The 12,258-nt window shown below is 36.9% G+C and overlaps 1 protein-coding gene across 8 annotated transcripts in view; it reads right to left on the reverse strand.

Annotated features, from left to right (window-relative positions):
- The window catches only part of dip2a (disco-interacting protein 2 homolog A), a 162,487-nt gene that overhangs the window by 42,694 nt on the left and 107,535 nt on the right, over positions 1-12,258 (reverse strand). For 4 of the 8 annotated variants that reach the window (XM_048192861.1, XM_048192862.1, XM_048192865.1 and 1 more), the window contains exons 3-5: positions 11,380-11,499; positions 9,764-9,883; positions 879-1,124 (exon numbers count right to left, since the gene is read on the reverse strand). In XM_048192861.1, coding sequence (XP_048048818.1) covers positions 879-1,124; positions 9,764-9,883; positions 11,380-11,499 — 486 coding nt within the window. The remainder of the gene's footprint in view (positions 1-878; positions 1,125-9,763; positions 9,884-11,379; positions 11,500-12,258) is intronic. The other 4 variants (XM_048192863.1, XM_048192867.1, XM_048192868.1 and 1 more) reach the window with 2 other exon arrangements.

The following is a 12,258-nucleotide window of genomic DNA, read 5'->3' on the forward strand; positions in this document are numbered from 1 at the left end:
AAAGTTGGAATATAGTGTGTTGAGTTAAAATATGAATATAAATTGTGTGGATTTTTTTCTATGTGCTTTTTGTAGAGCTTGACAAAAAAAAAAATCTCATTTACTTTCAATGTAAATGACAGCAGCAGAAACATTCTCACAAAACATCTCTTTGAGTGCTAAAGAAAGAAAATCATCATGTTTGGAACGATATGAGAGTGAGTATTGCCTGAAATATTCCTTTAACAGGATTTATTAACAGCGAAGGTTGCCAAAAAATGATTATTTCAAAGCAGTACTGGAACCTGCTCAGTTTTCATGTCAAACTAACGAGGCCAGCGCTGGCTTTATCTACACAGATTGGCTTCAGGACCCTAAAGATATGCCAGTGAAACAGTTAAAAAGTATGCAAGCATGCAGCCAAAATATTCAGAAGCAAGATTTTATCATCAGCAGCAGAGCAGTAAAGTGCTATAAACAGAAGCAGCGTGTAAGCATGTCATCTATCAAGATGAATGTAAGATCTGTTCTTTTGTTTTGAAGGCACTGAGCTGTAACAGAAACAGCAGAAGCACGCTGATGATTCTGGCTCAGGAATAAGACAGGGTTATCAGGATCGCTGGTCTAGTGCACCAGCTGTTCACCAGCAGACTTCACTTGTTAAGAGCACTACTGTTCAGAAGTTTGGGGTCAGTATATGATTTTTTTTAATGTTTTTGAAAGAAGTCTCTTCTGCTCACCAAGGCTGCATTTATTTGAATATTTTTATGTGGCCTATTCTTTTCAGCAGCATCTGAAACACCATACATCCTGCTCTTTTAGCAGATTTTAGAAGACATATAACATCTTAAAAGAGGCCTGTTCTGAGGATATGAAGAAGGGTTAGTGTGAGTACTGACCTAGCTGTGTGTGAGCCATGAGGTCGGCCAGCACGGTCGCCGCTGAAGCAGAGGTGGTGTTCGTGGCGTGATGGGCTCTTCCTCCGGGGTGGGATGAGGTGGACGAGGCGGACGATGAGGTGGACGAGCCCTGGATGACTCTGTTAAACCAGTGCTCCACGCTCGGGTGCGCCTGGTACGGAGACGAGGAGGCGATCCGTCCCTGCCGGCGCAGCGAGCCCTCGTCTTCTGATGCCGAGGAAGTGTCTGTGAGCAAAAGAGAGCGGGACTGATGGTCAGGTGAAGTTAAGGTATCATACTGACATACAATGGCATCAAAAGATAAAGGACACCTAAATCACAATTACAAATGTCCTAATGTCATACAGAAATGTCACTGGCACTCAAAGCTCAGTGTCTTTTAATCATGATTTTCTGTGGCTGTATGAAGTCAGTTCTGCTCAAGTTCATAGCAGAGAATCACTTTAACTACAAACCCGATTCCAAAAAAGTTGGGACACTGTACAAATTGTGAATAAAAAAGGAATGCAATAATTTACAAATCTCATAAACTTATATTTGTTTTATTCACAATAGAATATAGATAACATATCAAATGTTGAAAGTGAGACACTTTGAAATGTCATGCCAAATATTGGTTCATTTTGGATTTAATGAGAGCTACACATTCCAAAAAAGTTGGGACAGGTAGCAGTAGGAGGCCGGAAAAGTTAAATGTACATATAAGGAACAGCTGGAGGACCAATTTGCAACTTATTAGGTCAATTGGCAACATGATTGGGTATAAAAAGAGCCTCTCAGAGTGGCAGTGTCTCTCAGAAGTCAAGATGGGCAGAGGATCACCAATTCCCCCAATGCTGCGGCAAAAAATAGTGGAGCAAAATCAGAAAGGAGTTTCTCAGAGAAAAATTGCAAAGAGTGTGAAGTTATCATCATCTACAGTGCATAATATCATCCAAAGATTCAGAGAATCTGGAACAATCTCTGTGCGTAAGGGTCAAGGCCGGAAAACCATACTGGATGCCTGTGATCTTCGGGCCCTTAGACGGCACTGCATCACATACAGGAATGCTACTGTAATGGAAATCACAACATGGGCTCAGGAATACTTCCAGAAAACATTGTCGGTGAACACAATCCACCGTGCCATTCGCCGTTGCCGGCTAAAACTCTATAGGTCAAAAAAGAAGCCATATCTAAACATGATCCAGAAGCGCAGGCGTTTTCTCTGGGCCAAGGCTCATTTAAAATGGACTGTGGCAAAGTGGAAAACTGTTCTGTGGTCAGACAAATCAAAATTTGAAGTTCTTTTTGGAAAACTGGGACGCCATGTCAGACGGACTAAAGAGGACAAGGACAACCCAAGTTGTCGTCAGCCCTCAGTTCAGAAGCCTGCATCTCTGATGGTATGGGGTCGCATGAGTGCGTGTGGCATGGGCAGCTTACACATCTGGAAAGGCACCATCAATGCTGAAAGGTATATCCAAGTTCTAGAACAACATATGCTCCCATCCAGACGTCGTCTCTTTCAGGGAAGACCTTGCATTTTCCAACATGACAATGCCAGACCACATACTGCATCAATTACAACATCATGGCTGCGTAGAAGAAGGATCCGGGTACTGAAATGGCCAGCCTGCAGACCAGATCTTTCACCCATAGAAAACATTTGGCGCATCATAAAGAGGAAGATGCGACAAAGAAGACCTAAGACAGTTGAGCAACTAGAAGCCTGTATTAGACAAGAATGGGACAACATTCCTATTCCTAAACATGAGCATCTTGTCTCCTCAGTCCCCAGACGTTTGCAGACTGTTATAAAAAGAAGAGGGGATGCCACACAGTGGTAAACATGGTCTTGTCCCAACTTTTTTGAGATGTGTTGATGCCATGAAATTTAAAATCAACTTATTTTTCCCTTAAAATGATACATTTTCTCAGTTTAAACATTTGATATGTCATCTATGTTGTATTCTGAGTAAAATATTGAAATTTGAAACTTCCACATCATTGCATTTGTTTTTATTCACAATTTGTACAGTGTCTCCACTTTTTTGGAATCGGGTTTGTATTAACCTGATCTAATAATGTGTCACATTTCTTTCTGTCTTCATTTTGAACAATATATATTTTTTGTTTTATCATTTCAGGGCTAACAATCTTTTAAATGGAGCTTGAAAAAGGTTTTATACATCTCTTTAAAAGGAGAGGCTCTGTTCTTTCTTTTGATATATTGCATGTTCATATATTCATACAATATAATATTCTGGGGCCCATGAAAGTTTTGTAAAAATGATCAAAAACGTTGGTGGTGGCTGGCAACTTAAAAAAAAAAAAAAAAAAAAAAAAAAATGCTGGCAGGTAATAGTTAAATTAAACAAACAAACAAGAAGAGTTTTATTCTAGCTTCATGCAGAATTAAAATTTTTTTTTTATCAACAATATGGGTAAATTTCATAAAAAAGCAACATTTTGAGCAAAAAGCTGATAAAATCGTGTTTTTTCCAAAGACCACAACGTGCATTAGCAATGCTTCTATAACTTGTTTCTGCTTCTTCTTCTCCTGTGTTTTTAATTAGAGATTTTGTACTCTTTCAGAAGATGCATTTAGCGCCCTCTACTGTATAACAGTGAAAACATATCAAGCCAGAAAATTCCATCAATGGCGGGGAAATGCAACTTGGTTTGATATTTTGTCATCTAATGTAATGAATTGCACTACATTTTTAAGTTTGACTTAATCATCCCAATTTTGGGGCCACTGTACTGTAAAAAGTCTTCAAAATAAAATAATTAACTCTTTAGTTTAGGGTCCAATTCTCACTATGAACCAATTGCTTATTAGCATGCATATTACTAGGATATTGGCTGTTTATTAGTACTTATAAAGCACATATTAATGCCTTATTCTGCATGATCATATTCTACATCCCATAATCCTACCCAATACTAAACAACCTTACAAACTATTAATAAGCAGTAATTAGGAGTTTCTTGAGGCAAAAGTCATTGTTAATAGTGAGAATTGGACCCTAAACTAAAGTGTGACCTCAAAATCTACCCAAAGCTTCCATCATAAACATCAGGAGGACTAATATATGATCGTTATGAAAGAGAAAGTAAAGGCGTCTGTTCTCAGTCCAAACCAAAATATGACTTTGATGAGATCTGCTGGGGGAAAATACATATGATGTAATGCTCATGTGGTCAGAATCGGAGCATGTGAGGCCTGCAGTTATGGTAACACGTGACTGCATCATTTCCCTATTATAAATACATTATACAGTAAATGTTACGCCGTAGAAAATAACAGATGTCCGCCAATTAATGAATAAAATATGTCATATAGCTAAACCATCTGTACTATTTCATGACGCAAACTGTGTGCTATGGTGTAAAAAAAGTGTATCAACAGTGAAAAAAAACTCAATTAGAAAAGCAAACTCTAATGATCAATAATCCATTAAAACTAATGATCTGCTGCTTGCTTCTAGTTAATTTACGTTTTATTTGAGGCGTTCTGCAGCAAACAGCTATGACAGATAAGGTATTGTGGGGCTACCAGGGCTTTTAAATGTAAATTATGATATTTTATGGTATTAAAAGTAATAGTGCTTATAGTAACATCTCCCTCCACGAGTCACATGATTTGAGGTACAACAGTGTGAAATGAGTTACCATTCCCTAAAAGTTGCTTTTCAATGTTCATTGTATTATTCTCATCATCAAACACACACTAACAGAGAAAAGACGGACAAAAGGAAAGAGGAAAAGACAAAGGAGAGAGAGATTGACTGACAAGAAGCCTGTAGGTGGTAGCAGATTAATTTAACATTAATTATGCAATTAATCGCCCACAGGGAGCAATTACTATGGAGCGTGTCCAGCAAATTAGGAGACAGACACTGAGCAACAAACAGTCATGCATTAAATGTGAAAGGCATTATCCTAATGTGTCTCTCCGAAACAGCCTTCTGATGACGGAAAATGATCTACTTCCACTCACGGGTGTCTGATACATGTTATTAACTGAAGACCGCAGTCCTGAACCCTGAACAAACCCACGAACATCACGAACGAAACTCAAGCTCGGCATCCGTTGTAGTGATGATGATGATGATTTAATGAACAAGGTCCCCCATGATCAATACAATATAAATATCAATATACACAACATCTACTCAGAATTCATTAACGTATACACTACCGTTCAAAAGTTTGGGGTCAGTAAGGAAATGAATACTTTTATTCAGCAAGGATGCATTAAATTGATCAAAAGTGACAAGAAATATATTTATGATGTTACAAAAGAATTCCGTTTAACATAAATGCTGTTCTTTTGAATTTTCTATTCATCAAAGATATAGATGAAGATCAGTCAATTAACTCTTGAAAGGAAGGCATGTTTAATGATCTATAAAGAGCAGGCAGAAGAACCTCATAAAAACTAGAACTATTGTAATTCAATTCTCACTCCATGTCCTCAGGCACTCTGAGAGTAACCTTGACACAGATTCAGAAACAGACAATAGGCATGGTATAGAGTCATGGGAGAAGAAGTGATTTGAGAGAGAAACTGAGACTGACGAGGAGGGAAGGAGGAGACCGAAATTAACTGGAATGAGTAGGTGTGTCAAGAAAGACACTGGTGTACTGACAATAACTGCCAACCTGACCTTTTAAACTGAAATAATTCTTCTGAAACTTCTCTATTAGTTGCTGCGGCAGTGAAGTGTCTGTTTTTGAAATCAGGTCCAGACGCAGCACAGTTTCACAGGACACAACAGACTCCTGAATACACTACAGACAACATCAAAAACGGCCAGGAATGTGGGTCAGACAGCATTTTTCAAGCTGGTCAGAACCAGACCGAAGCAGAATCGAATCAGTCACACTGTAATAAAGCCGCTCTGTTGCCTTAGAATAGGGAAGAGGCTGATCATATCCGTATGATGTCAATGATCCCAAACTCCATTGGTTCTCGCATGTCACATGACTGAATGTTTGATTGTATGGTGGTGCAAATGAGATTTGTGAGAGGTAGGATTGAAAGCTAAGATTTAGAGCATTTATAGCATTATATTGTGTAGCAATTAACAGCATTTTGATTTGTTCCTTACACAAAGATATTGGAATAGTGCACAAGTCATATTGACCTTTACTTTATGGTGCTTTCTGCCCTGTTCTGGAGCTTGACGACCTGTAGATACTACATACTTTAATATGTAGGGCTCCATGAAATCCGGGTTATTTTTCCCAAATCAATCAATCAATCAATCAATCAATCAATCAATCAATCAATCAATCAATCAATCAATCAATCAATCAATCAATCTATCTATCAATCTATCTATCTATCTATCTATCTATCTATCTATCTATCTATCTATCTATCTATCTATCTATCTATCTATCTATCTATCTATCTATCTATCTATCTATCTATCTATCTATCTATCTATCTATCTAAATTAGTGTCAAAAATGGTGGTAAAGGAAGGTAATATATTGATCCAAAATCTTGCCTACTGTAAATTCTATTTTTATGACCTGTTTCCGTGATTTCATCCATGTTTTCTGCATCACAGAAATCATAAATAGAAGTCCCAATTTTGTAGGAAAAAAAAAGCATCAATATTCTTCAAAATGTCCTGCAGGTCTGAAGCATAAATGAGTAAATCAAGACAGATTTTTCATTTTCGGGCTTCTTTAAAACCCACCTCCAGAATAAAGCGAGAGGGCAAGAGGGGCACCTTTCAGGCCAGATGGGTTATCAGATCATCTCCGGCAGGGCAATCAGACAGCTTAGCCTCTTTATGTGTGCGTGTGCATTACTGCGTCCATGCAGGGCACAAAAGAATTAGCGGACCATGACCAATTCCCACAGGGAGCGACCCTGAATGGCTCCCGTTATGCTGATCTGACCCCACCCTTGAACCTTTAATCCTGTTGACCTTTCACTGACTTCATCATTCTGACCCAAGAAGGACAGGAGAGTATATCAGGACACCAAAACTCAGAAACTCATTAATGCTAGAAAAACATTGCAATAATGTAATCCATATTGATGGACAAAGCAAAGATGTGGGGTGAGAGATGAGCTAATCGGACCACAGGATGTAATAATGTGAAGAAATGACAGACATAACGAAATAAACTATACTAAACTATATAACAAAACCAACACAGATACAAAAACAAAATAACTAATAGGAAAGAGAAATCATAGATTTTAATGCATAGTTCAGTCATGAAACTCTTCTGAGTAGCTGATATTATTTCTGTCCCTCCTCCTCCCCAGCACCACCTGTCTAGATCAGATGCACCATTCTCCCTACTTTATTCCTTTTTAGTATACTTCAGCAGCTTTGCTCATGGCAAAACTAATCCAACATGCACTCTTTTCTTGTCAATAAAATGCTGTTATAATTTCGATTTCGAGAGTTGTCATGATTGCAGTTCTCCAAGACATTAATTGAGATTAAATGGAGGGCAAATGGAGGTTTCATTCTCCTGCTTCTCAGATTGTTCTCCTGAGGAAAAGAAACCGGTAATCTCACATATATTTCCTACTGAGCTTCAGAAGAGATCTTAATAACATCTCAAACTGTGCTCAGATTTGCCAGAATACCAAAGTCTGCCATCAAAGTCAAAGATTTCAATATGAACTCAAATATTTTGCAACAAAATCTCCCAAATCGGTCTGCATTAATGCTACCGCTCTACTGTTACTGTACATGTCAACAAGTGTCTTTTTAATTTCTTTGAAGGAATTCAGTTAAAACTTAAATGACTCAAAATCACATGAGCTATGAAAAAAAAAAAAAAAAAAAATGTGGTCAATCTCTTATACCCCCAAATCAGGGAAAGTCCATTTTGTATTAGCTAAAGGTTGTTAACTAAATTTGATACTCAAATAGCTAAATATACAGCCAGAGGGTCAGTAAAGCTGGAATTTGTTAAACATCTCCATATGCAGGCATGTGGGAAGGTGGTCTGGGAACTGAGTGGTCAGAAGCAGTTCTCTTTGTGTAAATAATGAGGCTATTATTCAGAAAACTGTGCATTGTTCTCTCAAGACTCAGAAGATCAAAACATCCCCTTCTAAAAACCCAGCATTGTTGGTCACCAGAATAAGTTATGTTTTTCATGCTGGGACCAGAATGGGATGCTGGTTGCTGGTTTGCTGGTCACCAGCATGGAGAGCAGGAGTGACTGTGGACCAGCTACAGCAGCTCAGTTTTGCTTGAGAACAGCATGACTATGCTGCTCCACCAGCTAGACCAGCACTAAACCAGCTCTAACCAGCCTGGAACAATGTGGAATTCATGTTGGTGTATGCTGGATTTTTCAGCAGGGCATGAAGAGCTGAAACGCACATTTGTTGTCAACTATTGTCAATTGAAAATATAAAGCAGAAAATGAAGTGTTGTCAAAATATTTCATAGCAGCATAGTAATTGTAAACAACTTGTAAAGTTTGAATTGAACTGTTTAATCCTAGCTGTGTGTGTTAATGTTGTTAATGTGTTAGTGTTAATTTTGACAGCAAATTTTGATTTAGTTTTAGTCACAGTCTTTTGACTAAAATGGCATTTATTTTTAGTCATATTTTAGTCATCTGAATTGCTTTAGTTTTAGTCTAGTTTTAGTCGACTAAATATCATATGATTAGTCAACTAATATCTAATGGGTTTAGTTAAACTGTAATGCATTAAGGATTTCTCCAAAATTTCCAAACCCGTAATATAGGCTACTCTTGGAGAAAACATATCAACCTGTTAATATGAATTACTGTAAATGTACTAATGATACTAAAGTTTGAACATGCAGTATAGACACAGATTTAACTGCTGTGACATTACTTAAAATTAAATAAAACCACTTCTCCTAAAGAAGAACTTTTCAATCAATGATATGCATTCTTTAGAACAACTTGCATATAACATTATTCTTTCAAGCAGATATATTTATTTGTATAAATTAAATATAATTAATCCTTATTAAGGCTATTAAAGAGCCATGAGTGATTTTCGTTTTGTCTTTTGTTATCTGATTAATATTAAGGGCACAGATGGCAGCATGTTTATTAGGCTGCTGTCACTTTAATACCGAATGCACGGATCCAATACACTGATGCACATCCGATATTCTCATAGCTTTTTATGTTTTCTGAAGACATAACCAACTGTGTTTACATGAATACTCTCCAAAACGGAATTTTTACATAATTTTGTGTGTATTTGTCCATTCAGGCATGAAAAGATCTGTGTACACGGCTGCACACTTCGGATGTGTGTGCACAGAAAGCCGAACCGAATAGAGCTCTCTTTTGTGTCGTCACACTTTTTCAGATCTATCCATTTTTCTGCTTTTCTCTTTCTCCCAGACACCTTTTCTCTCCACTCATTTTTGAACATTTTATGAGACATGCAGTAAGTGTATGCAAACTTATGTCCCACCGGGTACATCAACACATTATAATTCAAATGTGCGCATCTACAGAGCAGGACATCATCATTCTGACTGGATCTCTTCCAAATCGTCCCTAACATTTTCATCTCGTCTATGTGTGTGTGTGCTTGTTTTTGTGATTTACAAGGACACAAATTTATATAATGACATGGGTATTACACTGGTATTACGACATAAACATGAAATATGAGAACATTTCATGAGTCCTCATATTTAAAATAGCTTTAAAAACATACTAAACAATGTTTTATTAAAAATGTAAAAATGCAGAATGTTTTCTGTGATGGGTAGGTTAGGGGTAGGAGCAGTGAAGGGGGACAGAAGGTACAGTTTGTACAGTATAAAAACCATTACGCCTATGGAATGTCCTCACTCTGATAGCAAAACAAACCTATGTGTGTGTGTGTTTTACCTGGAGGAGTGCATGCTTCAACTGAGGACTGCACTAGAACAGAGCGTCTCTTCGAGGGCATCGGCATCTTTCTCTCTTTATACTTTGCCAAGGCTGCTTGTACTGCTTCTGTATGAAGGTCTGTGGAGACACAGATAGTGCCAACTTTAGATAAGACCAAAAACTACCGTCAGACGTCCAACAAATTACATTTTCAAATCCCAAATGTCTTCAAGATATGACAGAACAGATAGCATTATAATAATAATAACCTTCTCGCCTGAATAATATGACAGTGTATATATTATATTATATTATATTATATTATATTATATTATATTATATTATATTATATTATATTATATTATATTATATTATATTATATTATATTATTATAGTGTTTTGATGTTTTTAGCCTTTTTTGAAACTAGGGAAAAATGTCGATCTCTTAGAAAAGTACAAATATACCTCTGCTTGCTTAAGTCACATGATTTGATTCATTCACATTCATTTACATGCCAAAGTTGAAAGAAACATGCAATAGTGATACTGACCCTTGTGAAAAAGAAGTGCACTTAGCACTTATAGTGTGCTTCAAATCTTAAAAGTATATGTAAAAAAACTATACTTGCAGATAATATTAAAGAATTAAAAGGCCAATTACAGTACATGTACTTAAAGAGAGACACTTTCAACACACATAAAGTCCACTTCGTAATAATGTTAAATGAAAAGTTTTACTTTAAAGTACATTTTAAATAATGTTTTAATAATCTTTTGTCATGCTTTAAAGTACACTTAATTTGATGTATTGACTAACATACTAAAGCACATGTAAAGTACTTGATTATAATTTTAACTGTAGTGTGTTATTCGACATTACATTTAAAGTTAATTTATTTTAAATGTACTAAATTGCAGCTTCATAGTTAACAAATGTTATTACAAATATATCTCAATACATGACATACAAGTTTCAATAGAAATTATATTAAAGTATATTTTAGTTTATCATAAATGTTTGTCAGTTCATTCAGCAGTAACTTTAACCATATTTCAAAGAAAAACTGTGTCATAAAACATTTAAGTATATTATTTTCCATATTACTATTTATTATATATTATTTTCGATGTACACAGCAAAATCCCCAGTTAAATCAACTCTGCTCAGAGAACATATGGTTCCTCTCGACATAGAATTAAAATAACACTGAAGCAGAGTTAAAGTTAATGAGATAATATGCTGTTTGTGGAGTTGTTTAATCAGATCTTGAGAGATTTAATGTCTTTTATCTTCAGTTGATTTCATCTAAGGCTCTGGCTGGAAGTCCTTTGTAGTTACTGTGTTTCTTTTCAGTGTTTATGCTTGTTAACAGCAGGTGTTCATCACTAATGCTCAATCATAACTTAATCACTTAATTATCTCATTAACTTTCACTCTGCTTCAGTGTTACTTTAACACTATATAGAGAGGGACCATATGTAATCTGAGCAGGGTTGATTTAACTATGAACAGGGTTGATTTTGCTGTGTACTCTTTTTAATAAAGTATGATAAAGTGTACTTCTTTTTCACAAGGGCATATCTGTTGTGCTCGTCCCTCATGATCAGAGAGTTTAGCAGGGAAATGTTCCTGCCTGATCTGAAGCGCTCATCCCTTGAGTTCGCCACACGCGGCTTGTTCTGTTTGGAGCCTGGAGGGGCCACCTGTGACGACGCGTGGATCCTATGATCTATCTGCAGAGACGGATCTACACCTGCACACAACAGAGACCAGAACATTATCATCTCAGACAGACAAAGGCATTACTCCAATTTCCATGCTTGACATTTTTCCCATTAGCAAGCTAACTGCGGTGTAAAACAAGGACAGTTGAAGCGCTCAGTGTGGGGCCACTGTGCAGAAGAAATTACTGTACAAGAACCTACAAAACCAGCATTACAGAATAAAGGTCACTAAACTGTGCAATAAAATCCTGTTACACCTATTGGGCCCACAGAAACAGACTTGTATTCAAAGTAAATAATCTTAGGGTGAGTAATTTACTTGTAATAAACCATTGAAGTGACACTACTCGATTTCGACTTTGCATTTAGATGGCAACATAAATCCTCTCATGACTTCAGACTTCTCTGCTATCCGGGTAACACAACACCTTGAGATCAATGGGTCCTTTACACCACATCTGAGCTCCAAACAGAGCTCTCATGGTGATCCTGTGCTGACGCAGACAGTGAATACTTCATCAAACATGACAGACATGGGCTGAAGAGACACACAAATCTCACATCAGTTTGTTCTGCTGCGACAGCCACAGGCCATGTGACCAGACTAGAGTTTCAGCTGAGGCTCACCACTGAGAGCTTCTCACCAATATGAATTACTTCAAACTGGCATATAAATAAGGCAAGCAGCTATTTACACTAAGTGTATAATAGCGATATATTCTATTTACACAATATAAAAGTAGAAGTTCTTTGCAATAAGTGCAAATAGTTGTTAGATACTATTTATA

The sequence above is a fragment of the Megalobrama amblycephala genome, linkage group LG6 (assembly GCF_018812025.1).
Source record: "Megalobrama amblycephala isolate DHTTF-2021 linkage group LG6, ASM1881202v1, whole genome shotgun sequence".
In the NCBI taxonomy this organism is placed as follows: domain Eukaryota; kingdom Metazoa; phylum Chordata; class Actinopteri; order Cypriniformes; family Xenocyprididae; genus Megalobrama; species Megalobrama amblycephala.